Source organism: Aotus nancymaae, unplaced genomic scaffold (assembly GCF_030222135.1).
Source record: "Aotus nancymaae isolate 86718 unplaced genomic scaffold, 86718_ANA_hifiasm-v0.15.2.pri h1tg000029l, whole genome shotgun sequence".
In the NCBI taxonomy this organism is placed as follows: domain Eukaryota; kingdom Metazoa; phylum Chordata; class Mammalia; order Primates; family Aotidae; genus Aotus; species Aotus nancymaae.
Window position 1 is genome coordinate 86,327,794 of NW_026988442.1, and position 27,225 is coordinate 86,355,018.

Sequence of the window (27,225 nt, forward strand, 5' to 3'; positions counted from 1 at the left end):
AACGCCAGGGCTTTCACGGGAATCTCCTCTGAAGGATGGCAAGCCTCCTGCACCCCGCCAGGACAGCCTTTCCTGGAGATGAATCTACAGAGAGCAGGCTCATTGTGAGCCAGGCTACAGCTGGGCCTCATCTGTGCATTTGTGTTTTACAAGCAGGCGTCTTGGTGGGAGATGGGTTTTGCAGATCCCTGTAATATAGAAGCAAACAATTTAGGATGGGAGGGAGAGCACGTTTCTCACTTCAGGAGTTTGCTTCCAGGCCTTCCTTTTTTGGAAGTGTGTTCTTTTTCTCATACACACTTGTGCACGTGCACACACACACAGACACACACACACACACGTATTCCACCCCACAGCCTGTTCCTCAGGCTGCAGCTTCCCCAAGGAAGGCAAGTGCCCTGAGCCTGCTCCTAGCTGAGACGGGGCCATCACGCAGTCTTGACTGGGTCGAAAAGGTCTCGTTGGCTGTGTGATGCAACTTGCAGTGAACTGAGGGTAATTGCAGGAGTCACAGCAGCATCTCAGAAGGCCGAGCACCTGAAGTCCGAGGACCCACTTTCTGTTCAGCCCTGCCCGGGACCTGTATATAACGGGGCTCAGTCTCACCTCTGCAGAATAGGAATGGTGGTACCCATCTTCCTCTCTCGTGGCTACTGTGAGGTTAAGTGAGGTCATCAATGAAAATATGCTTTAGAAATGAGGTTTACACAGCAAGTACAAAGAAAGGCGGACTGTTTTTCCTACTGGTGTCCAAGCCAGGTGTGGACCTGCAGTAGAATGCAAATGGCCCTGCATGTGGACAGGGGCCGTTGTGACAGTGAGCCTTGTTAGGATTGCAGCACCACCCAGAAGCCTGTTATAGCTGAGCCCAACTCCAGCTTCTGATTCCAAGGGCCTGGGAGGGTGCTGAAGATTTGCGTCTCTAGCAGGCTCCCAGGACATGCAGAGGCTGCCGGCCCGGGGGCCACACTAGGAACTGCTGGGGAAAGTTTGCTTTACTTTGGGTTCCGGGGCAGGTGAGGCAGAAGAGGCAGGATCTCCTGGGGGTGATGGTGGGGGCAGTAGTTGCAAAATGGGGCCCCAGCATGTTTGCAGCCTCATTGCCTCTCGAATGGTGGATATCCTGGATGTGTTACTCCTTTCCCTTCCAGCTCTTTCTTGTTCCTTCTTTAACAGAATATATCCCTTCCCAAACTTTAGTGTGCAAAAGAGGCAGCCCAGGATCCTGCTAAAATGCAGCTTCTGAATCCACAGGTCCAGGGTGAGACCTGGGAGTCTTCATTTTAAACACACACCAGGTGATGTCCACAGCTGCAGCTGCTGAGGCGCAAGGACCAACACAGGCAGTTTCCGAACAGGAAAGTCACTTCTCTTTTGCAGACTCAAATGGTATTTTTCCATGAAGCTCTCTCATTACCCAGCTTGGTGACCCCGTGCATAGGATCTGAGCACTCACTGCCTCAGTTTCCCCTCTGCACCCTGACGATGATAACCCTTGGCCCCATGAGGGTTGTGTGGAAGAAACAAAATGAGGCGTGGACACCCAGTTCCTTTGAGGCTCTAGGTAAATGTTATTTGCTGTCTTCCTCTGTCTTTTCCTTTCATAGCCCCCGGGTAAACTAGCCAAGGGATGTGCGTGGAGACAGATGTTGTATTCGAAAAGCCGAGGTCAGTGACGCGGAGTGGTTTGCTCAGGATGGTAGAGGTGGCTCTGGAGGTGGTCCCATGTCTGCTGACTTCCATGTTCACTTTCAGAGTTGCGGGTTCAGAATTCCAAATGCGAATCCATCAGAGAATCTTATCTGGTCACTCAGTTTCCTTTGCACTTTTCAAGAATTTGATCCTTTTTCTTTTTAAGTAAAGAGGGAGAACAGAGCCCTCTTGCCTGACGGGTGTAAACCTTAGCTTTGGGGTTGGTTTGTACCAGGGTACGTTCTTTTTCACTCGCCCACATACTTACCCTCACCCCTACTTGCATAGGTAAACCGCTTTTAAATGTGTATTTTCTTTCAAAGTAAAGCCACTTAAGCTTTACCAAACTCATGGAATTCGCATTTGGCAGACCTCTGCCATCCGTGTTTTACTGAGTGTAAGCCACTGTGTGTGTGTGTTTTTTTTTACCAAACGGTTACGGAAGCAGAGCTGGTCCTAAGTAAAAGATAAATTATGGCGGAATCTAAAGAGGCATCATTTAAAAAGTGTCAGGATACAATTGGGTTCTTAAAAACCATGCAGAGCCGCTAAATTCACATGAAAATTGAGTGGAGCTGGATTGCCTGGGGTGACAGCGTCCTTGGTATTGATTTATCCCATCTGTTTGGCCGGCCCTTATGACTTGAGGCCTCTGGTGGAGAGGCGGCTTCCGCTGGGCTGGTGCCGCTGCGTGGTCTCTGCAGGTCTTCCTGGCCCCAGCCCCCAGCCAGGCCTCTGGGGAGCTCGGGAAGATCCAGGGGTCTTCATAGACCACTGGGAGAAAGATACCAGTGACAGGCAGCATCTACAGGGTACGCATCTTGTTTCTTATTAATTGTGGTAGAATCCTTGCAATATCATCTTAAAGACTGATTCTGGACTGAATCTCACCACTTCCCCCTTGTTGAGCTTTTAGATTAAATTATCTACAATTGTTTGGTATTAGAAGTTCCACCGTGATTAAAATCTCTGTTTCAGAGCTGTTTACCACGTGGATTCTTACCCTGGAGTAGATTAAGGAGGTGAGACTACCGACAATGAGTAATTGACAACATTACAAAGAATAATGCGATAATATTATGGTTGAATTATTCCTAATAACTGTTTCCAGCAAGGTTCTTCACAACACTCTTTTCAGCATTGGATATTCTCATTTTTTAAAATGTACTTGTAATTTTTTAGGTAGAAAATTGTATTTGCAGGAAATTCAGATTTTTTTTTTTTTTAATAAAGAAAGAGGGTGGTGGAGACTCAATTTGGCAGTACCGTGCTGGACCGTACCATACTGTGCTAGCTCATGAGAGCTGGCTCTATTCATCTCTTGGGAACTATAGGCTCAGCATCTTATCTTTGGTACCTTGAAATCAGCCACAGTGAGAGCATTTATACCATGGACATTGGCACATGCTACAAGCCGCTGGACCGCCAACCCCTCGCCCCACTGCTTCCCCCAAGAGCTGCTGTTAACATCTGTCAGCACACCACGGCAGCCATTTCACAACTGGCTAGAGAGGACTTGCTGGGAAGACACACAATGATAAGAAAAGCCTAGGGTCCAGTGAGAGAAGAAGCAATGGTGGTTCATATTATGATAATTGACACTCTGTGGCCAAGGGCTGTATCTTTGTAGCACTCATCTGGCGTAGTGGGAGGGGAAGCAGTCCCTGCAAGGTTTGAGTATTCCAGGAAGGCTTTGCAGGAGAGTTAGAGCTCAAGCCAGATTCCCCAGAGTGCGCAAAATAAGAAGGGAAAGGTGTGTGAAGGCTGGAGGCAGGGTGTATTCACAGGGCTGTCAGGAGGCACTCATTCCTTGTCGTTGTTGATGGCTAAAATAAAAATTCCAGCTGGGGCTCTGAAGCTGAGCTTTGACATTAGCCAGAGCCCTCCAGAGGCTGTGCTGCCCCTCGCCCGGTCCCTCCTGGGCGATGGCCATGATGGCAGGATGCTGTGCACCTCCAGTTCCTGGCATCTGGTTCCTATTTTATTAGAGGTTGGAGTTCACCCTCAGCAATCTATAGCATGCGTGCATTTCAAAGGAAATGCTTAATTAGTCCCCAAGCCTGGGCTTCTTTCTGCTCCCAAGGAGAAATGAATTTTGTTGCCTGGATGGATCAGGGAGGACAGGTGGAGCTCTCAAGTATATTTGTAAGTTGCAGGAGCTGTTCATTTGGAGGCTATGTGTGTAATAAATGGTACACGCTGAGGCCAGAGAGGGAAGTGAGACTCAAGAGACGAATGAATGGCAGAGGGGCATGTATTGAAGCCAGTTCTCCATGGCAGGATTTGGGGCCAGGCAACAAGGGGGAATAAATTCGGGTTTTTAAAAATATGTAATTCAGGACTGGGCGCAGTGGCTCACGCCTGTAATCCCAACACTTTGGGAGGCCAAAGCGGGTGGATTACTTGAGGTCAAGAGTTCGAGACCGGTCTGGACAACATGGCGAAACCCCATCTCTAGTAAAAATACAAGAATTAGCCAGGCATGGTGGCAGGCACTTGTAATCCCAGTTACTAGGGAGACTGAGGCAGGAACCCAGGAGGCGGAGGTTGCAGTGAGCCGAGATTGCACCACCGAACTCCAGCTTGGGCTGTTGCCAAGAGCTAGACTTCATCTCAAGAAAAAAAAAAAAGCAAGCAATTCAGACAGTTTCTTTAAATGTGATAGTGGGTTCTGGGTTCTGGTGACTTTGCCCCGGAGAGCCCCCAGGCAGGCCTAGGCCTCATTGAGAGAGACAGAGTCCCACTGTTAGTTCTGACTGACTGTCCTCAGGACACTCAGCCTTAGAGCCTTGGACTTTGGCACAACCACAGGCAGGTCGGCTAAGGATGCCTGAGAAAAATCAGCCAGGCTCTCAGAGTCAGATTTGGCTTGCTGGTCCTTTATTTCCCATCCTGCCTTCATTTCCAAAGGGGGTGTTGTGTAAGATGGGATAGTCTCTGTCCACTTGAGATGCAGGGAGACCTACACAACACACAGTAACAGCTGGGTGGTGACGGCCAAGTGACAGGCAGCCTTCCCAAACCCCTTTGTGCTCCCTGCCCCCCGCCTGCTGCTGCTCTGCCCCTCTTTCCTGCTGAGCCCAGATATGTTCCTCCCCAAGGATCCAGAGGGATGAAGACCAAGAACCTATGAAGAGAGCAGGTAGATGTGCCAGGCAGACAGAGCCCGACTGTGGTGACTTCTCATGGGCCAGGAAAGTCAGGGATTCATTGCTGCAGGTGGCCTTTCAGGGAGGGGAGGTTAGGGAGGGGCAGATGGGCGGTGGGGAGCCTTGGGGGACTATGGCAGGCATGGAGTATGATCCAGGGGTAGGGAGGAAGCGCTGTCCTCCCCAGCTCACCTCAGCCCCAGGCATGTGTTTATTCCATGAGGACAGCCATGGGCAGTGGGCACGGCTCTGTAAATGGTGCCAAGAGTGACTGGGAGGATGGAAGCCCTTGAGTTCTGGAACACTCTAGGTCCTTCTGGAAAGAGCATTTGGAACACCAAGCAGTATCCTTAACTGTAGGACACTGAGATGGCTGAATCAGTTCCTGTAGGGAAAATCATTCATATATTCATTCATTCACTCATTCTTCATTCCTTGAGCATGAACGTGTGCCTGCTGTGGGGCAGCCCCAGACCAGTCTTCACCCAGATGCTCGTTCTAAACCCTGCCTGCTCTGGTGGGAAGGCGGGGCCCTGGGCTCTGAGAGCCTATCGGTCCCTGGCTCTCTGTGACCTCGAGAGCTCAGGGTTTTGCTTTTCTACCATCAAGTGGAGAACATCTTCCTGGCACCTCCTGGTTCAAGTGAGCATGTGAACATGTGTGAGCCATGGAGCAGCCTGCCAAGGGACATGGCACTGTGACTGAGGGAGGACCCACCTTCCCAGGAAGTGAAATCCCCTGGGGAGCTTTTTAAAACGCTGGTGCCCAGAGTCACCCCAGAGCGTCCGCTTCTGTACTGGGCTGAGTTTTGGCCTCTTGATTCCCTAGTGTTTCTCCTGTGCCTCCAGGGCCTGCGATCCACCGAAGTTGGGAAATAAAGGAGGTGAGGTGGGGGCAGATGATGTCTCCCCCACCTCTACTGGCCCCTGTGCTTTGGCCTCTGGCCCAGCAGAGAGAGTGGAGGGAGTTTGGCCGGCATGGGGCAGGGAGGCAGGAAGGACGGAGTGCCTGAGCTGCAGGCTTTCCCTCAGCCATTAAAGTTTATCGTTGCCACGGACAGTGATTGAAAAAGGCTTTTTGCAGGACTGAAATGTGAGCAATGAAACTTGCCAGTTGATACCGACACAGGGCACTTATCTCATAAAAATATCCTCCGTGTCAAAAGGTTTCAGTAAATGTGCCTGGAAGTATTAGCAGTCATTTCTGGCAGCCTCAGGTTCCCCTGGGGCCTGCAGTGAGGGGCTGTAAAAGGGGGCTCTCAGTTCCTGCAAAGAAGGAGGGAGGAGGGAGAGAAGGAGGAGGGGAGGGGAAGCCCAAAACCAGCCTGCTGCTGTGGGGAAACTGCCGGCTCCTCAACGGGGCGCCCCACAGCGTCAGCGGGTGCCTGTCCCTTGTGCATCCTCCAGCTGCTGACTTGGAGGGTGGGAGAACTGCCTACCAGAGGGGCCAGCGTACCAACATCCAGCCAGCCGGGGCACGAGGTTATGTGCGTGTGATCCTGCTTCTGCTGACCTGCAAGGAGGAAATGGAGACTCAGAGAGGTTGGGAGATCTGCCCAAGGTCTCCCAGCTGCTAAGTGGCAGTGTCAGGATTGGGAAACCAAAGCCCTCCTCCTGTCCACACACCCAGAGCTTGGGATGAGTTCTGTGTCTGGGAGCAGCGAGTTGCCAAAGGCCAGGCTGACCTGGGCAGGCCTCTGTCCACCGCCCCGTGGCTGCTCAGGGCTTGGGCTTGGGGCACAGCTCAGGCCCACGTTTGGAGGGCCCTTCAACAGGAAGAAATGTTCTCCAGGAAGGCCTGGGCTTCTCTCGTTCTTTTTCATTCCGTCAGGACCCAACATAGCGCCCAATACACCTTAGCTGATTGTGAAGCAGGTGTTGGCATTGCCCTGAGGTTACCGGGGGCTGATTTGGGGCTGGGCCACACTGCCCCTGCCCCTGCATGGATCCCAGTGTCCACCCAGGTGGTCAGTGCACTCAGCTCATCCTTTCCCCTGCCTGTCGCTGGGCTCCAGTTACCTGCATAGCCTACTCTTCATGAAGGCATGCCCTGCTCGCCTTGGGCACAGCCATCTGAGGCCAGCCTCCTGCCAGCAGCCGCACCTACCTGGGGAGCCCAGGCCAGGAGCCTGGTCTCAGGCAGCACGGTGGGGAGCAGACGAGGTGTTCAATAGGAAGTCAGGGCCCCCAGGATGACCAGGACTCGGAACTCTGACTTGAGGGGATGGTGGGAGGTGGGACTTGGGTGGCCACATCTGGAGTGTTTTCCCCTCTCCCTGCCTGTCCTAGCAGGTGGATGATAAGGCCTACTCCACACATCAGGCCCTAGCCCAGAAGTGCTGGGTGCAGACCATGGGGTTTGCCCTCTCCTGCCTTGGACTCCAGGCGGGCTGGAAGGGAGTGCAGCACCAGGATCCGGATTCAGCTGGCAAGGCCAGCGGCTCAGGACAGTGCCCCAGGGTCAGAAATCAAGGAGCCAGGTGAGCACCAGGCAGCTCAGGCAAGGGCCCTGTCCCCAGACTCTGGCTCCAGCCACTCCCTCTCTTTACACTCTGGCCGTGTACAATCTCATCCTCATTCAAGGTCACAGCCACCACCCAGTGTCTCCCAGAGGAGAGCCTCCCACCAAGAGCTGTGCCCCAGCTCTGGCCTCCTTTCTCTCACTAGTCTCTGGACACAGCCACCCTGTGTTCCACAGCATCCCAAACTCAGCGTGTCAGAAACCACCGATTTTCTCACCCTCAGAATGGGCCTTCTCCCCTGTGTCCCCTCTCATAGTTGAGGACACCACCACCCACCTAAGGTAGTTAGTATCCTTCCTCCAGAATGCTTGACCCGCACTCCCTGCATCCCCACTCAGCAGAGTCCTGCTGGCCCTGCATCCTGCACTGAGCGTGAGTGCCCCCCTCCCTCCTGACCACCTCTGCCCTCCCCGCCCTGGTAGAAGCTCTCCATCTGTCACCCAGTGGTCACCAGGTAAGACCAGCATCTTGATTCATCTCCTTGTCTGCAGCATCACGCACACACCCCACCCTCCAGATGAACCTGGCCCTGTCATTCCCTTGCATAAACCTTCCTAATTTCTCTCCATCACCAGCAGACTCGTGCCCAGCGTCCTTACATCAAACAAGCCTTAGTCACAGCCAAGCCCTCACCTGCTGCCTTGCTGCTGAGGCTGTGACCGCGCGGGGCTCTCGGCATCCCAGGAGACTCCGCTGCTCCTCATCCCTGCACCTTTGTGTGTGCCTTCCTGGCCCTCTCCTCGGCTTGGCTTCACCTGCTCACGGGTGTCTCCCCACTGGCCTAGGAGGTCCTTGAGACCTGGGTCAGCACTTTCTCCTCTCTGCATCTCTAGAGCAGAGTCTGGGCCTGAGATCCTGTGGGAATCTGCGGGAATCTGCAGGAATCTGCATCATCTCGGGCCCAGAGTCTGCTCTAGAGATGCAGAGAAGCTTCCTTGTAAACCAGAGAAACTTCCCTGACCTGAAGACGTGGATGCACGGCAGAAGAGACTGAACTGGGAGCCTGGCGACTCTGGGGCTCTGGGTGGCAGTGGCCTCCGTGGGGAGGCCCCACAGGGCTGATTTCTCCATTGCCATGGGGAGTGCATTTCTGCAGTCGGGCTTTTGCTTCTCCCCTCGTCCAGCCAGGCTCTGTAATGGGAAAGAGCAGTCACCATCTGCATGGCATCTGCCTCGCCAGCCAGTGGGCAGGGAGGGTGGCTGCTTAAGCCTGCAAGCTGGAGAATCACAGACCAGGGTTCAGATTTTCCTTGACAATTCCTCACTGTGTGGTCTTGGATGAGTCATGTACTCCTCAAGCCTCCATGTCCTCAGTGTAAATGAGGGTGGTGATCATAATCCCCCAACACACACACACACACACACACACACACACACACACACACACACACGGAGTTGATATGAAGGGCAGATCAACACATGAACATGAAGTGTGCCTACGACCACCCGCAGGGGCATTCACAGCAGTTTTTGTCATTGTGTGTCACTCGATAGGTACTCACCGAGGGCTTCCCACTGGACTGCTAGGTGTGGAAACGCAGTCTTACTATCAGGAATGTTGCAGCTGTGGCGGGTGCTGCCCCCATTGGGCATTTGTTGATCCTCTTTCACTGTCTGGGACAGGTGCTAGACTGTCCTCAAGAGCTCTGGCACAGGATGGCCTCGTGCTCACATGAGGCCCTATTATAGGTCATTAAACCTGCCCCTGGCTCTGTGGTGTCAGCAGTGGAGACTTTTGATAGTGGGGACTCTGACAGCAGAGGAGCCGTGGCCTGGTGGCGGTGGGGGGCGCCTGGTTTGGTGGTCTGTGCACTCAGCCATGCTTGGCTTTGGCCTGAGCGGAGCTGGCTGTTGGGACAGGGTGCCCAAGAGCGTGGCATAAACATGGCTTTCAGGGTAACTCATTTGTGCACACTTGGGTAGAACAAGAGAGGTGGCATCCCACTTCCCCTCTGGGCAGCTGCGTGGGGACACCTTTCCCGGCCCCTTGCGTATTGAGGCCCCACCTTCCGAGCACTGGATCTGCCCCACCCTGCAGACTCATGCTCTGGAGTCATTCTCTGTGGGTCCCTCTCAGCACCTGAAAAGGGAAAAGAAGCCTGAGTTCTGGGCTAAGGACTGTGCGAGCCTGCAGCCATCTGGGATGTGGGAGAAGGCAGTTTCCCCATCCTAGGAGGGAAGGCACCCTGCCCCCAACCCAGAGCTGGCCACTGCTTGGGCCCCCGGCCCCAGCCCCTCCCACCAATGGGCCACACATGGCATGTGCCCTGAAGCTGTGGTTTAGGGGAAAACCAGTGTTATGGGAACTGCTCCCAGCTCTAGCTGGTGTCACTCCAGCCTGGAGGCAGATTCGGGGTGGGTGGTTTGGTTTGGGAATCTTAGTTTGCCCAGAAAGGAAGCGGGGAGTCAACCACTAAGCAGAATCCTGAATGGCTGACGGCTGGAGGACAGACAGTCTGCAGGAATCAGATGCAGGCTGAGAAAGGCTTCAATTTAGTGCCCAGATTAACCCTGCCTCTGCCTGTGCCTGGAAAGTGCATCCCTAACCCAGGGTGGGGAGTTGGGATGCGGTGTAGTCCATGGCTTGTGCTGAGGAGTTAACCTCCTGCAGAGAGGCTGTGAGGCTCCCAAGTTCTGCGGTCCCTGGAGCCACCAGAAGCCATAGGATTGTGGCATGTTGTTGTCATTTCTGGAGGTGCCTCCCACCTGGTGTTCCCTGGCTGGCTGGGCCCTGCAGCCTCTTCTCAAATGTGGTCCTACTCTCTCCCTCCCCACCAAGCTCAGCTCCCTCCCCTGCTGCCCTTCTCTCAGCCAGTATCTCTGCTCAGTGTCCCCCCATGTCAGCTTCCTCCCATTGCACCTGACTCTGTCCCTTGCTGTGAATTGTCTTTTGCAAAGTGCCATCCGGAGGGAAAGAAATGCTCAAGGGACATTGATTTCATGGCTCCAGACCTGGCAACCTGATGCTCAGAGGCATACAAATATGCTTCTGTGATGGTGGTTAGATCGTGCACACCCCTCATTTATAAACCCACGCTACAGGTGGGGACAGCAGACTTTTTGTAGGCCTTTGTATAGATTAATTCCATAAGGGACCCATGACTGAAGTCATAGCTACAGCTCCTCCGTGTAGGGCCAACTGAGGGTGGAGTGAGCCTCAGTCCAGCCATACTTGGGGCTTTTGGTCCCATGTCCCTCTGAGTTGCCTCCATGTCCCTGTGCCGTGACATCTTCCTTTTAGCTGTCATATCCCAACCTCGATCCCCCTGGGGCATCTGGTTTACCCCTGCCTGTGAGGCCTATGTCCATCCACAACTTGTAAGTTAACAAGTAGTTTGGGACCTCCCAGTGGTCAGCAGGCCTGAGGCAGGGGTGACAGCACAGCCCTCAACCACATGGTCCCTTGGCAGGGTCTGACAGGGCTTCTTACCTAATCAAGGGATGGGTTTTAATTTATGCAAATGGGGAGGGATGGTGGCAGGGAGTCACAGACATCCATCACCCCATTTCCTAGCACCAGTCATTCATCAGAGGGGCCTTAAAGATAATACACTTTTTGTTTAAGGCAATTACTTAATCTTGACAAACTCCTGTGTTAAGCAGGGCTATTATAGGGGCCCATCATTAATCAGCGCAAAACCAAGTGGGTGCTTTTTCTGAACTGCAATCACTCTTGGGGACCCGGGGTGGGCCCTTTGCCGTCCTCGCCGCCCTAATTACACAAGCAGCATGCTAACAACCAGCATCCCCCACGTGCCGCAGGGGCGCCAAGCCATAGGCAGGAGAGGGGCCCATTTTTAACGCCAGTCAGAATGTTTTCCGAGCCAGGCAGAATGATCCATGGAGGTTATTAGCAGCCACCAGGAACACAGCTGGGGAAGCAGATAACTCCCCTCCCCTGGGTCCCTCCCGGACTTGCCTCTGACTTCGCTGGGTACCTGGGTGCCGCTGCATGGCAGACCCATTCTGTTTTAAGGGGTTACATTTCCTTTTGGAAAGACCACGAATGAAGTGGAAATAATAAGGCTAGCCTTGTGTTTCCTGGAATCTGTTGGTATTCCAGGATTATATAAGCAGCACTCTTCCACCTCCTTACCAGGGCCTGGGTTGAAGAGCGCTGCTCCTTCCCCCATCACACACCTGTGGCCCTTATCACACCACTGCCTGGCCCAGGCTGCCCTGAGGGGGAGTGGGCCCCCAGGAGAACGGGGGCTGAGTCAGGCAAAGACTGGGACCTGGGCCTCCCTCTGGCCTCATTTCTTCTTCCTGGTCCTAGAAGAGCTCACACTGCCCCACCCCAGCCCACTCACGTCTGGAATTAGGAGGAATGGGCATGAGGCCTGGCTGTGACACAGATTAGCCATTTGACTGACTCAGGGCAAGTTACTCAACTCTCTGTGCCTCAGTTTCCTCATCTATAAAAGGGATATTGTAGTAATAATACCTTCATCAATTGCTATGAGGATGAAATGACTTAACAAACGTGACATGCTCAGGAAGACACCAGTGTGAAGGAAGCCCTGTGCATTGGCTGTGAGAACCACTTCAGTTTTCAGTGTCCAAGGAAGGACTAGCGTGTGGGTGACTCCTGGAACCTGCTCTGTCTCCTACTAGCTGCTGTCCCTCACAGCAAGGCTTTCTCTCCTCGGTCCTAAATTAGTTCAGACTGACCGTCGGTAGCTACTGGCCACCCTTGTTATCCCCGGGTTCTGTTTTCCAGTAGTGGGAGGAGTCACTCATTCATTTATTCATTCATTCATTCATTCACTCACTGGGCACATATTCCTCACCTCCTCCATGCCACGCACTGGGTTGGTTGTTGGTTAACAGGAAATGGTATAGAGGGAGTATCTTCTGCCTGCTGTGGAGGAGGGTGGCAGAAGAAAGGTCCAGGAAGCTTCCTGGAGGCAGGCACTGTGGACTGGGGTTGCTGAGGGTGGGCTGAGTTGGCATGATGAGGACAAGGGGGTGTGGTGGGACAGGGTGGGGGCCGGTTGAAGCCTAGGAGGCAGGGGGTCTGCGAGACTATCATTTGATCATGAGGCTGGGAGAGTATATGGGGCAGAATCTGGAGGGTCCGGAGTGCCAGGCTGGGGCTTTTGACTCCATTCTGCTGGCAATGGCAGGACTTGGGGTCTGCCTGTTAGTCACTCAGACCCTCCTCCCGGTCCCCTCTTACTGGGGTGTGACTGGACCCATGGAACAGGGCCTTTGCCCACAAACACCTCAGATGAGAGTGCACAGGCCAGGCTGCTGTTGGGTTGTGGAAGGGCAGCTCTGGTTCCTCCAGCCCCAAAACACATTGTGTTTGGGAGTTTTCTCCTAGATTTTAGACCCTGTTTATTTTAGAGGAAGTAGACTCCGTCTGCTTTTAATTCACATGCTTAGCTCATCAAAATATTGTTTTGCAAGAGGTTTTTTTGATGTCAGGAAGGCTTTGGAGTGTTTTCCTCCTCCCTTTCTTCTAGTTTTTTTCTAGGAAGCAAGATTCTGGGTACTGCTCGGGGCTGGAGGGTTGGGTCATGAGTCCACATTTTTGTTGGTGTCAGTTTCTGAACCAACAAAATAGGGGAGCAGGCTTTTCCCACGGACTCGTGGACTGGCCTCCAGTCCTGCTGGTGGACACCGTATCCCAGTAAAGAGAAATACTGTTTCCATCTGCCACAGGGTCACTGGTGGGGAGTGTGGGGAACGTGGTGGGAATGGCACGTGCTCCAACCATCGTTCAGTTAACTGGGTCCAGAATCACACGGGCAGGGAGCCAGGCTTCCGGAAGTGTAACGTGGCTTGACCAGTGTTTCTCCACGGCCCTGCCACGCTGCCCCTCATGATCCCGGCATGGGCTTTGCTTTCTGGGGACCCTTGTCGGAAGGTCTCAGGAGCCCACACACTCATACCCATGTTTGGGAACACTCCAAGTTTATCAAGTATGCAGCAGGCAGCAATCCAGGGCAAAACCAAGGGAGGTGCTGCTGACCAGTTCTGTGCGGAGAGGTCAAAGGTGTGGAAGGGTCGGGGAAGGAGCCACAGACTGACTTACTGCCCTGGGTGGGGCACTGGCCTCACCCACAGAATTGCAAGTAACCCTCCTACAATCCTGGGAATGCTTGTGAGTTAAACACATGGAAGGGAGGGAGTAAAGGAGGGAAGAAATGATAACTGTTTGGGCCGGGTGCTGTGGCTCATGCCTGTAATCCCAGCACTTTGGGAGGCCGAGATGGGTGGATCACTTGAGGTCAGGAGTTTGAGACCAGCCTGGTCAACATGGTGAAACCCCATCTCTACTAAAAATACAAAAATTAGCTGGTTATGGTGGTAAGCACCTGTAATCCCAGCTACTTGGGAGGCTGAGGCAGGACAATTGCTTGAACCCGGTAGGCGGAGGTTGCAGTGAGCTGAGATCGCGCCACCGCACTCCAGCCTGGGCGACAGAGCGAGACTCTATCTCAAAAAAAAAAAGAAATAATAACTGTTTGTTCAACAGTCAATTTAAGTGACCAAATAGAAGTTGGTGGGAAGCTAAGATTCAAAAGTGAGGAAGGACTGAGGTTTGGGGAGATTTCTTAGCAGCATCTTTTGTGTATGGATGAGACTTTTACTAAGCTAGATGAGAATTCCAAAGCGGTTGGAAGTCAGTAAGGATAACCGTTAGGCCTGAGCTGTTCAGTAGGGTAGCCGCGAGCTGTGTGTGGCTGAGTGCTTGCGAGGTGGCTATCCTGGTGGAGATGTGCTGTGACTGCAGGATAGATGCCAGGTTTGGAAGACGCAGTAGGAATAACAGCATGTAACACATCTCATTAATAATTTTATACTGGTTCCATATTGAAGTGACAGTAATTTTGATATACCGATTCAATTGTATTATTAAAATATTAGCTTTTTCTTTTTAGTTTTTTTAAAATGTAGCTCCTAGAAAAATTATGATAACATATGTGGCCACATTGTATTTCTGTTGGCCCGGGCTGCATTGGATGGGTGGATACCTAGGGAAGATTCTAGTCCAAGGTAGAGAGTGTTTTAAAGGATCCCTTTGAGTAACATAATTATTGGGACTGATAAGGGGCTCCCAGGAAGTGGTCCTTATGGGACCTGCTTGGATGAAGGAATGGAGAGCATTTTGTCGTTCACCTGTTGACTGCAGAAAGATAGTCTGGCCCCAGTGCTTGTTTGCTTATCCAGGTGGCTGATTCCACTACCTGGTTTTAAAGGTTATCGATTGTCTGTGGCAGGCCCTGCCTCAGAATGCAGCCTGGAATAAAGAGGTGCCTTGGCTCAGCCTGGGAAACCACCACAAGTGCCTGGTGGAGACCAAATGTGGTGGCCTCACTGTCACCTCGAGAGCTATGCCAGAGTGCAAAACAGGGGCTTAGTGCTCTTGGCAGGATGTGAGGCAGGACCTGTGAGCCAGATCAGCAAACCTCTTGCTGGGGCTCTGCAGGAAAGGAGCTGGACACTAGTTAAGTACACAGAATAGCAAGTGACACCTTCAGGACCCATGGGGACCAGACGGAGTGACCTGGTCATCCTCCTGAAAGAGCTAAATGCCCTATGACACGTGAGCTTCCTGGACGGGGACCAGTCAGCATTGCCACTGATGAGCTCCCTGTCAGCTGACGGAGTCACCAGTGTGTGCTGGCAAGTGAGTCTGTAAGGGACAGCAAGATTTTTGAGGAAAGCCTGAATCCATCCCAGGCCACCCAGACTAGCCCTGGCCTATGAGTCAGTCACCAAGTCCTGTTGATCCTCCTTGAAATGCTTTATACCCATCGTTTCTATGTATTACATCATTCATCCAAGGAGTTAGATTCCCAGCTGGTTTGGCTGGAAGACCGGTGGAAGGAGCACTAGGGCCTGGGCACCGTCTCCTCCGTGCTCCTGGGCTGGATTCCTGCTTTCTGCATTGCATTCTGCAAGGTGCCAGGGTCCCTGGGAGCCACTGTCCTCCTGGCTTCAAATCTATTGCGTTTTGTGGTGAGGAGGCCTGCACACTACTTTTTTAGAAACATTCTGTGGCCAAGACAGAGTTTTCAACCTTAATCAAGCTGGACCATCCCTATTGTTTCTTCCAGCCCTAAAATTCTCTAATCTGGGACCCCATGTGTCTACCCAGACAGGTGGGGAGCCCACCCCACTCCCTATGATGATGGGGATCCCATGTGTCCCTCTAGAGCTCACCCCCGTCTCCCACCCCTTGCCAAAGAGGCAGGGCCCAGCAGAGGGGTCGTAGGGGTGGCCACACTGGCACCCTTGGGGGCCTGACTGCGTGCCTGGCCCTGCACAAGCTCTTCTCCACTTCACAGTCTCCCTCTGACATGGTCGCTGTCACTATCCTCATTTTACAGATGAGGACACCAAGGCACAGGAAGGTTCAGTGAGTCAGCAGTGGAGCCAGACTTGGCTGGGGCACCGGCAGCAGCCTCAGCGCTGTCCTCTGGGACACTATGCCACCTCTTGTGGCCTGTCTCCTTGTCACCTCAGGGCCACAATTGCAGGGAGCAGATCCCATGACCGCCTGGCTCCCGAGTGGCAAGGCCCACATGGCACAGGGCCAGATGTGCAGGTCCCTCTGCATCCCTGCCTGCCCCCGCCGGGAGACCAGTGTCAGGACTCTGCCCAGCGTGGAGAGGCTGTGCTGGCCTCAGCCCAGCATGCTCTCTCTTTCAGCAGCTAATTTGTCAAGTAACACCTCAGCCTGGGGTGGGCAGTGTACATGGGCAGACCAGCAGAGGCCACGATCCTGCTAGTCTGTGTCTGCAGGACAGGCCTGATTGCATGAGTGGCCTGGGCCTCAGCCGGCCGGACACCAGCCAGCTCGTGGTGTTGGAATTTCCTGTCTGATTTTAATTCCTCCCCCCACTTTTTTCCCCCAAGTAAGACAGAAGCACTTTTTAGTGCACGCTGTGGAGTGGCCATTCAGGATATTATTCTTATTAAATGCTTCCTGTGGGCTGGTGTCTGGGCATCAGGAGGGCCTCTGGAAGTCCCTTGTGCTGTGGCTTATTATTGAAAATCATGGTGCCATTTGCGTAAGGCCCTGAAGCCGGCCCTGTGCAGCCCTGGGCAAGGAGGCTTTCCAGGACTCCTGCTCCTTTGGTGCCTCCTACCTCTGACGCTCAGGCCAGTGGCTTCGTCCTCACTGGAGAACACCTGGTTATCTGGGGGCACGTGGCTGAAGGGCTGGCCTTTGAAAGTGTTAGGATCTCAGAATGGACCAAGGCTCCCTAGCAAGGGGAGGAAGTCCCCGGCAGCTTCTCCCAGCCCTGGTGTGCACTTTCATGCTTGTACCGTCGAAAAGCTCAGACCCCTGGATGCCTTCCAAACCTGCATTCCCAGTGACACCCAGACCCCTTGCAGCTGCTGCTCAGAAGCCCTGGTAAATGGTCATCAGAATTAAAATGTCACCCCTACTGCTACCTCTCTGATCTTCTGTGTTGAATTTCCCCAGCTAGTACAATGCCTGGCAGGCGCACGGACATGAGAAACGATTTCCCCTTCCTTACTGAGCACGTGGGAACTACAGAGCCACAGCAAGTGTGGAAATGGAAAAGCGCCTATGAGTCTCCCAGTGTGGTCCCTGGAGCCGCAGCCTCTGCATCACTGAGAACCTGTGACACATGCCCAGTATCACTGAGGCAGGAGCTCCGGGAACAGGGTCCAGCCCCAGCCTGGGAAGCACCCATGTCAGGGCTCAGTAGGTGCTTCATCATGTGCCTCTTATTATGTATATTACATCCTGTATTCCTCTTGAGGACACCAGCAAGAGAGGTTCCTAGTCCTGTGTATATAAGAGAGGCCACATGCTTTGCACCAGGGCTTACACTTCACTTGGTTCAGTGCCAGGGCACAATTGGGCATCCTGGGCTGTCTGCACTGCCTCGAGCCTGAAGAACCCGCCATTCTCCCCCTTCCTTCTGGCTCTGCTAGGTCTGGCCTCTTCCAGGGAGCCTTCCTGGCTGCTCCAGACCTCATGGAAATCTCCTTTTCCTGACTTGGAGGCCACTTGGACAGTTTGTGCTGCATGGGCCTTGCTGAATCCAGGTCAGGCTCTCCAGCTGTGGCAGCAGCTTACACAGCAGCACCCCTGGGGCACTCCCGGTGGGTGGGAATTGTGCCTCTTGTTCTCTGTGGCTTCCAGAGCACACGAGCAGCGTCCTCTTACACTGACCGAGTAGGAGAAGGCTTGACCTGCAGCAGGCCATGTGGTTGTGACTTCCCTTCTCTAGGCTGCGGTTGGCTGCGGATGGAGAACTCTGCCCTGGGTGGTGAACAGCTCCGCTGTGGATTCCAGAGACAGCTGCGGAGCTGGGCTTGGTGGGGCCTGAAGCCTGGGTATGTCAAGGACATATTAGTGGGGCGATGTGTCTAAACTATATCGTGTCCCTAGATCAGATCTGGGTGGCTGAAGGGGAAAACATTCAGCCTCTTCTTTGAAGCTGGTGTTGTCATTTCTGCCATCTTCTGGGAAGACTTTAGGTCTCACTTCTCTGGGGATTGGGGCTGGGATCTCCATAGGCATAGGAAAGACCAGAGTCCTGCTTCATGGGATTTGTGACAAGCCCAGAATAAATGGCCAGAAGAGACCTTAGCCATGCAAACAGCAAGCTGACATCCAGCACCATCGGGGAGCCCCTGGCCTTCTGGGGTTTATTGCCAGAATGACGGTGCTGACCGCCATCCTTACCCATGAGATTAACATTTTTCATTTCATAAGGTGTCTTACCATTCCTGTTTCATATAGGGTTAAATGGTTTAATGGACCAAATTGTACATTAAGCGTGGAATGGAAAGTAGCAATTGCTCTCACTTTCTTTCTCTCTGTTGAGACTGGAGAGTCTTTGATGACCACGTACCCAGTGGTGCACTTGTTCTTGTTTGACAACTCAGACCTGGCCCAGGGCCCTGAGATGGCAGATGTGTGCGTGCAGGCCTCACTCCGTCCTCCTGAGCCTGTGCAGACGCTTCATGGCGGAGCCCAGAAGCAGCCTGAAGATGCAACGCACTGCCCAGCCTTGCCCTCCTGGCAGCTTTCTCCAGGCCATCCATGCCCCCACTTTCCTGGAGGGGAGTAGTACTGGGTTTGGTATAACAGAATTGAACTGTAGAAGGGACCCCATCCTCTGCATTGCTGCCTTGCAGCACACAGGAGGGGCCCTGCATGAGATATCGCAGCCTGGGACCTGGGCCTATCCCCTTCTGCCTAGGGCTTCTCCTGCTGCCAACTTTCCCAAGAGGGGAATTATTGCTGCAGCCAAGGGGTTATGTGGCTGATGTGACAAGGAGAGAGGGAACCCTCCTTTTAAACAGAATTCATGACAGTGTTCACCTGAACTCCCAGACCACTGGGTGGGTTCCCTCCCCTGCTGATTTTCTCCGGGCAGCAGACAGTAGGGAAAGAATAGTGGGAAGCACCGGAGCTTGGAGTAGCCAGCCTAAGCCTTCTGGGGAAGGGCCATCTGGGAACAGGGGTGGGCGGCCAGCAGGGATTAATTTATAAAAGATCTTTCCTGCAAAGCCATGACTTCCATCAGTTCCTCCATCCTCCCTGTCAAGCAATGAGTTTGCACTGTGTACATGTAACAGTGGATGCCACATTTGAGTTTCTGTCTGATACATCTCAATGTCCCTTATACTGGGAATGGAGGAAAAGTTCCCTTCATTACCGTAGCACTGGGACCCTTGTCACATCTGCTCAGAGATGGGGAAGGGCACTATCACTTATTAGGTTTCTATTCTGTGGACACCATAAATATTCTTTTCTCTTTTTTTGGATACGGAGTCTCGTTCTGTCTCCCAGCCTGGAGTGCATTGGCGTGCTCTCGGCTCACTGCAACCTCCAGGGTTCAAGTTATTCTCCTGCCTCAGCCTCCTGAGTAGCTGAGATTACAGGCCTGTGCCACCACACCCAGCTAATTTTTATATTTTTAGTAGAGATGAGGTTTCTCCATGTTGGACAGACTGGTCTTGAACTCCTGACCTCAGGTCATCCACCTACCACAGCCTCCCAAAGTGCTGGGATTACAGGCGTGAGCCCCTGCGCCCAGCCCACCATAAATATTCTTCACAGCAGTTGGGTTGTTGTCATTCCTGTATTACAGATGACATAACTGAAGCTTGAAATGCTCATCACTTGCTAGCAAATGACAGAACCATGGTTCACACTCAGGTCTGTCTGGATTCATGGCTCAGGTGTGTTCTGCTCCTCTCCCAAGCTCCTTAGATGACAGGGGCAGGTGATGTCCTGTAGGACTGTCCTTTGGCTGATGTTGAGGCAGGAGCAAGCTGGACTTCACTCTGATTATAAGGTCACCTTGACTTCCCGCCTGCCCCTCTACTGCTTTTTTCTTTCCTCTACACTAGCACCTTCTTTTGCCGAATATATCAGCGTATTTTGTGCCTAGGTCCTTCCATAAGGAGAAAAGCAACCAGTAAGCCACCTACACTTTAGTGTGAATTCATTCCCATGACTTTCCCAGTTCTGTTTGCTTCTAAGAAGATAACACTGTGCTGGATATTACTTAATGTGCAAGGAATTCTAAGTTAAAGGAACATGATAAAGTAACCATTAACTGGAGAATCCCAAAGTCCCCCATAGTGAAAATGAAATGGAGGTCAAGAAGCCCTTCCCCAGTCATCTCAGCGCGATGCTAAGTAATAATGCCTCCACTTCAGCTCATTGGAGTCCACTCCAGCACCCAAGAGTGCCCGATGCACAGCAGGTGCCCTGAGAGTGCTTTGTGTGCGAGTGCTGTGAGCGTCCCACAGAGATCGAAGGCCTCCTGGCCTGAAGGCTGTGAAGGTGTGTGTGGGCATCTCAGAGGTCACCTGAGTGTGACAGGTGGACAGGGCATGGGGACCTGTGGTCCTGACATGGGGCCTGCCCAGTGAGTGCAGCATGGCTGCTCCTAAGGAGTCTGTCTCCATGTGGATCCACCACTGTCCCCTGGGATTCACCCTCACAGCATGGGCGCCAATCCCTGGAATCCTCCACAGCAACACTCAGCATCACTGGGCTTTCCCATCCCAGCCACAGCCAAGTGGCTGAGGGCCCTGGCATTCAGAACCAAAGGCCTCATCCGCCCTTCCTTGATCCTGGTCATGGGTGCTGCTACCGCACTGGCCTCCTACATGGTGACCCTGGAGTGTGGGCCAGTTGCCCAAGAAGGATGAGGATCCAGGCCCCAGCCCTGCCGTTGCCTCCCTTCCCGGCGCACAAGCTGCACTGAGATGTGTTTGTGCCGCCTCATCGTAACAGTGATCTGTATCGTGCAAGGCTGGGCTTCACCTTCCCTCCATCGGTGCTGGGCAACTTGGTTTCTCTCTGAAACCCATTTATTCTCTGGTCCAGGCCAGCCTGGTGCGTAGCGGCCACGTGCTTCTGAGCTAATTCCCTCCTGTAGTCTTGACGGAAGAGACTGCGGTAACTGGAGACAGTGCTAATCTCTAGGACTGGACACCCCAGAGGTCCGGGACATCCCCAACACAGGCAGTCTCTCCTGGGAGGTGGCTGCTTTCACAGCCACCTCGGGCCTCTCTGGGAGCCCAGCCACGGGGCAGTGCCTCTGCGCTGTGGCAACACATGACTTCATCCAACGAGAATTCCTCTGGCTGCTGATGGAGGCTGCCCGGTCACGTTTCCATGACCCAGTTTTCTCAATTCTTTGTCTGAACTCTGCAGACTCCTACCTCCTTCTCTCCCCCAGGAATCCACTGGATCATTGCTAATGGGGCATTAACTTGAGCCAGGCTTCCAGGGAAGGGTTGTCCTTGCCCCCTCACTGCCCTCGTCACTGACACAGGGAGACCATTACATCCAGGACACTGCCCACACCAGTGTCCCCTCACACTGGGATAGCCAGCAAGGAGCATTTGGTGTTGAAACTGCTGCATAGAAAATTCCAGGATTTTAAAGAAAAAGCCATCACTCGGCCACCCTCAGCTTCTCAGGCTGTTGGGCTTTCTGTGTAGGATCAAAAACAAATGTGCATCTTTCTTCTAGAGGGGAATGGGGATCCGTTGAAAATTCCCATCTTAGAGGTTCTTCTTCAGAAACTTAAAAAGAGAGTCATTTCTTTGAAATGGCATATGGGGTGTGTGTGTTTGGGGGCAGGGTGGTGTGTGTGTCCCTCTGCCGGAAGGACATGATTAAATTTGGATTTTTTCTTTTACTTGGAAGAAAAAACCGTAAAAGCCAACAATGAAAGCCGTGTGTGCAAGTTTCTGGCTCAGGATGTCACTCAAGGCAGCGCCTGTTCTTCCCACGCATCTTTATGTTCCTCGTGGGCTTCTGGAGGCTCTGGATGCAGTGGTTTCTCACCAGAGCTGGAAAGCAGAATTTCCCCCTCCTCAGCCTGGCTGGGGGCTCTGAGCACAACACTCACTTCTGAATGTTTCCATCGGGGGCTGTGGGACAATTCGTACTGGCCTGAAAGAGACCACCAATGAGTCAGGGTCAACCTTCATCCCTCAGGTTGCGTGGGTGAAAAGTTGGTCTGTAGAAACTGTGTGTACGTGTGTGCGTGTGTGTGTAGGGGGATGTTGGGGTGCCATCCTACTATAACTGGGCTCAGAGGACAGGGGCTGGGGCTGGTATGTCAAGTGGGTTTAGAAGGGCCACTGGGTCAGTCTTTGTACATATAGGGCCACAAAGATGAGCCAGCACCTGCACCCAGAGCCCCGGTCTGGGCCTGCCCAGGGGTTCCCTCGTGAAGCCTCGGGATGTCACTGGCTGGAATAAGCAAGGCCTTTTGCCTGGAAAGTGCGTAACCATTTACAAGTAGCAGCAATGTGCCAGCAGGAAGGGACCTCAGAGCTCCTCTAATCCCTGTTGTATGGGGAGTGTGAGACCCAGAGAAGGGACATAAGTTCCCCAAAGTTCCATGGCCACCTAGTGGTAGGGCCAGTCTGGGATTCCTGGCAGATGTGCACCACTGTCCCACGGCACTTGGACCCTCCTTGTATGGCATTTCACAGTTTTATCAGAGCAGGCGACTACCTGCTCAGGACCTCCCAGGGGCTTCCCAAATGGCTCAGAAAAAAATCTCAAGATTCTTCCCACAACCTGGCTAGTATGATAGGACCTTCTTTCCTGTCTTTCCACCTCCATCCATCCTTCTTTGCCTGGCTAATTATGCTGAAATCACTGAGTTCTCCTGCCACCAGCCCTTTGCATTTGCTATTCCCTCTGCCCCAAGCTCCTTCTCCGGGTGGATCATAAGGTCAAGAGTTTGAGACCAGCCTGGCCAACACAGTGAAACCCCATCTCTACTAAAAAGACAAAAATTAGCTGGGTGTGGTGGCAGGCACCTGTAATCCCAGCTACTTGCGAGGCTGAGGTAGGAGAATCCAGGAGGCGGAGGTTGCAGTGAGCCAAGATTGCGCTATTGCACTCCAGCCTGGGCAACAGAACTAGACTCCATCTCCAAAAAAAAAAAAAGAGGGCAACTTACCTCCATGCCTCATCCGTGTCTCCTCTGTTCCCTCTCCCTGGTGGATTTCCTCCTGAGTTTCATCCCCCTCTGACACTGTGTCATAAATACATTTTGCTGACTTGTCCAGCACCTGTCTCCCCTCAGTGGGCTATCTTCTCATGACACTGTTCTCAGGGCCTAGAACACTGCCTGCCACATAGCAAGTGCTTGATACAAGGTAGATCATGCATGCATAAATAAATGAGTGAATGAATGTTTCTAGATGATAGCTGTCCATACTTCACAACTGCTGGTGTGAACAGATGTGATCTCCTCTCTGAGGGTGAGCAGAGGGGTCTGGGCAGGACCGTGGGTGCAACTCCTTGCACCTTCCCTGACTAGCTGACTTTATGCACCCCCATCCGTCCTGGGGCAAACACCATGCTACCGTATTGGGGCAGCTGTGCCGGGGCTTGTGCATGCTAGATGCTGGGCTGGGCTGTGTAGGGGAAACAGTGAGACCACCAGTCATTTACAGCTTGATGGATCATTGCTTTTATGAAAGTAGAGTCACCCCGTCCTGAGCCTTGATGTTCTTTCCTGAAAAATGGAAATAAGAACAAGGTTAATGGTAAAACTAAAGGTGCTGTCAGCAGAGCCCCATGAGGCAGCAGACTGAGACCAGCCCCTGCAGCATCAACCCTGGTGGGCACATTGCCACTCTGCCCTGGCCAACCTCACACTTCACCGCTGGGACAGGAGGACCCACTAACACGTGTTCCCAGGCTCCTCCTGGGGATTCCAGGGGGTGAGAGAGGGGTGCAGGTGTGTGGCCTGCACATTCCACAGGTGATAGTGGCTCCTGGAGGTGCCACCTGCAGCCCTGCCTGCCTGGGGAAAGAGAAGGCACTTCCCCTGTAACCTTCACTGCTTCCACCCCAGGAGCCACCAGAAAACAGAAGGCAGGCCCCGCTGCAGCAAGACTCTGAGGGGCCCTTCCCCAGGCCTCTTTCTAGAAGCCTTAGGCCCCTCCTCCAACACACAACACATGCACATACACACAGTAACACACACACATACAGCACACACATATACACAGCAACATACACATGCAACACATGCATATACATATGTACACAGCAACACACATGTACACATACCACACAGCATATGCACATGCACATAGCAACACACATATGCATACAACATGCATGCATGTATACACAGCAGCACACACATACATATACACAGCAACATGCACATACACACAGCAACACACATACACACTTGCACATAGACACAACACACACATAACATATGTATGCATGCACATAGCAACACACATATAGCACACATACACAGCAGCACATGCATACACATACAACACAGTATATCCACATAGAGCAACACACATGCACATACACAGCAACACACATGCACATACACACAGTAGTACACATAAAACACACACAAAGACACTACAACGGACACACACCATACACTACACACTACATGTACTCACACATGCATATACAGCACATACACGTACATACACTACACAGACTACACTTAGACACATACCACACACATGCAAACACACCCACACACACACAAACACACCCACACACACACATACACACACACCCCCCCACACACACATACACACACATACACATACCCCACGCCACCGCTTGGTCTTGTGGGGCAGAGAGGCAGCCTTAGTGCTTCCTGTACTTCATGTTTGCCTGGTAAACCCCTGAAGCTCACAATGTTCCGTAGACCTTATAGACCTGAGTGAAGTTTCCTGAATCCTGAATCCTGAGCAGAGCATGTCAGCTCATAGCTGGGGGTAAGGTGGGGTGGTCTGGGTTCTGGTGGCATTGGGAGACTCCCCTCAGCCTCTGTAGGAGCAAGACCAGGAATGGTAGGGCACACGGCACTGGGTGATGGCCTGTGTGAAGACCAGGAATCCTGGGCTGAAAGCGGCTTCCTGGGGTCGCTGGGGAGACCCAGGAGCTGGTATTTGCCAAGTGCTGAGAGCAGACGTGTGGACTGTGTGTGCATTTGTTAACTAAAGTCAGCTGACCTGTACATACCTATCACAAACCCATTCACATTTCTTTAAAATATTCAGAAATCCAAACGTAACCCTGCTTCCCGCTGGGCTGTGGCCTTCAGACTGAGGGGGAGTCGACTAAGAAATCCCTACTTCTTAGCCCTTTTCCCAGTATAACTACTTTGTTAAAAGCCTTGTTTTCCTAAAGCCTATAATTATGTTTGCCTTCAGGGTACCCAGGATTTTTTTTTTAAATAAACAAAGAGCATCCTACAATTATCATGATGATTTGTTGAGGGCAGGCCAAGTTCAGCTAGGAGGCTGACTCAGCTCTGGAAACTGACACGCACGTGCTGGCGTTTTCCATTCTGGGGGCACCCGATGGCGTTCAGGGGTCAAGAATTAGTGTTAAGAGCTGGAGAACTAACAGATCCACATAGATGTCCGCTTTATGCTGCCAGCAAAACAGGACAGCAGTTGGGTGGGATTTGGCCTTCCCGAGGCTGGCAGCACCGTCTGTGGGCCCTGCCTTCACAGATGACTCTAGGTAAACACCTCCAGCCTGTGTGCACTGCAGCATCCGGATGCCGTATCCTGTGCTGCCGGAGCCACACGCAGCCGGGGCCGGCATGGGCAGAAGCCGGCGGAGTTGGAGCCTGTCGCTCTGTCAGCCCTGGTTTGTGGGCTGAGTCCAGTTTCGTGGCCCTGCCTATAATCTCCCTGAGTTCAAAGAGTGCTTAGCTGCTTGTCTTTGTCAAGAGCACAGTTGGGGATCTTTTATGTGGAAGATGTAGGATTCTCGGGCGGACTTTGATTATTTATTCATCCCCCTTCGTGGTGTGTGATCGCGCAGGCACCGCAGAGCCCCTTGTCCTGGCTGCTCTTGCTATGAAATTCACTGAGCTTTAAAGCCCTTTCAAAGTAGCTTTTTGAGGGAGGGGAAAAGTTTTTGAAGTCCTGTTTCTCTCTCCCACTCTGCAGTGCCGCAGCACCTCTTGCCACCATTCCATGCGCCCCTACCCATTGACATGCGACACCAGGAGGGAAGGTACCATTACGAGCCTCATTCTGTCCACGGTGTGCACGGGTAAGTCCTGCCCTCTGCCTGCTGCTCCCTGCGTGCAGTCACCTGCCATGGGGAGGCTGGGCCGGCAGCCTCAGCCACGTCTCCTGCCTCTGTCTTTCTTTTGGGGGTTCCTGATCTACATTGTCCTGAGTGGGCGATCACCTTTGCCATCATGGCCTGGGACCCTGTGTGAGCGTGTGGGTGGGTGACATGGGAACACCAACCACCCCCAACCCACATCACCACTTCTGGGTTTCCTCGCTGTATCTATACATGGTTTGGAGCTCTTTCTTCATCCACGCAGTGGGAATCCTCTCTAGGTCTAAGATCATGTATAAGTAAGGTGATCTTAGATATATGTTGTTCCAGCATAATAATTGAGAGCACCCTTTTCGCTCCTTCAAGTGTCCCCCTTTGAATATTAAAGTATATAGTCACCGTACTTCTAAGGACAAGCTCAAAGTGATGCTTTGGGGCCCTTCCTATTCCTAGCTTTGAGGTCCTCAGGGAGAAGGAGTGGGGTCACCACATGGTCTCCACCTGCCTAGCCCTGTCCCCTTCATACCCACCTGGGGCCTCTAAGCCCATGGCTGCTGTCATTTTCTTGATCCCTGGCTATCCCATCCATCCTCCTTCCAGGAGAGAGGCCCCTCCTTCTCCCTACCCCCAAAGTCTCCGCTGCTCCCCACACCTGCCTCCAGGGGAGTACCTGCAAAGGTCAGCCAACCCCAAGACCCCTCTTGACCGAGCATCTTCATGCCCACACCTCCAGCCCCCTCACCTGTGCATGCTAAGCTGTTGTCTGTGGTTCTGTCCCGTGTCTCTGTGCCTGGTGCCAGCTGCCAACCCAAAGTGCCTGGAATGTCCCCTCATCAGGCCACCTCCAAGCCTCAACCAAGGAGCCACCTCCTCAGGGGCAGTGCAGTCCTTCACACTGAGTGAAGCCTGCTGCTCTTGATCCACAGGATCATCATCCATTTTTGTACCTGCCTCCCAGCCAGATCAGCTCTCCTCTCATCTCTGTCTCAGCAGCTGATATGAATAGGTGAACAACCAGTGTTTGCTGAGTGGAGAACTCTCCCCGCCCGCCACTTCTGAAGGCGCATCCTCCTGCCTCTACCATCTCCCATCCCAGTAAAGTCAGTAAGCACCTGCTGAGCCCTCACTGTGCTCACAGCATTGTGCCTGAGCAGGGTCCTGTTTCAGGACACCCACTGCTTCCCCAAGACGGAGCAAACCTGGGACTTTCACTTTTTTAAAAAAACCTTTTTTTTTTAACTTTTAAATCTTTTACTTTGAAATAATTAAGGACATACAAAAACAGTTCCAAAATC

At 52.8% G+C, this 27,225-nt stretch overlaps 1 protein-coding gene across 2 annotated transcripts in view; it reads left to right on the plus strand.

Moving 5' to 3' along the window:
* GLI2 (GLI family zinc finger 2) overlaps window positions 1-27,225 on the plus strand; it is a 195,339-nt gene that overhangs the window by 104,631 nt on the left and 63,483 nt on the right. For both annotated transcript variants that reach the window (XM_064382215.1, XM_012468369.3), the window contains exon 2: window positions 25,807-25,912. In XM_064382215.1, the coding sequence (XP_064238285.1) occupies window positions 25,807-25,912 (106 nt within the window). The remainder of the gene's footprint in view (window positions 1-25,806; window positions 25,913-27,225) is intronic.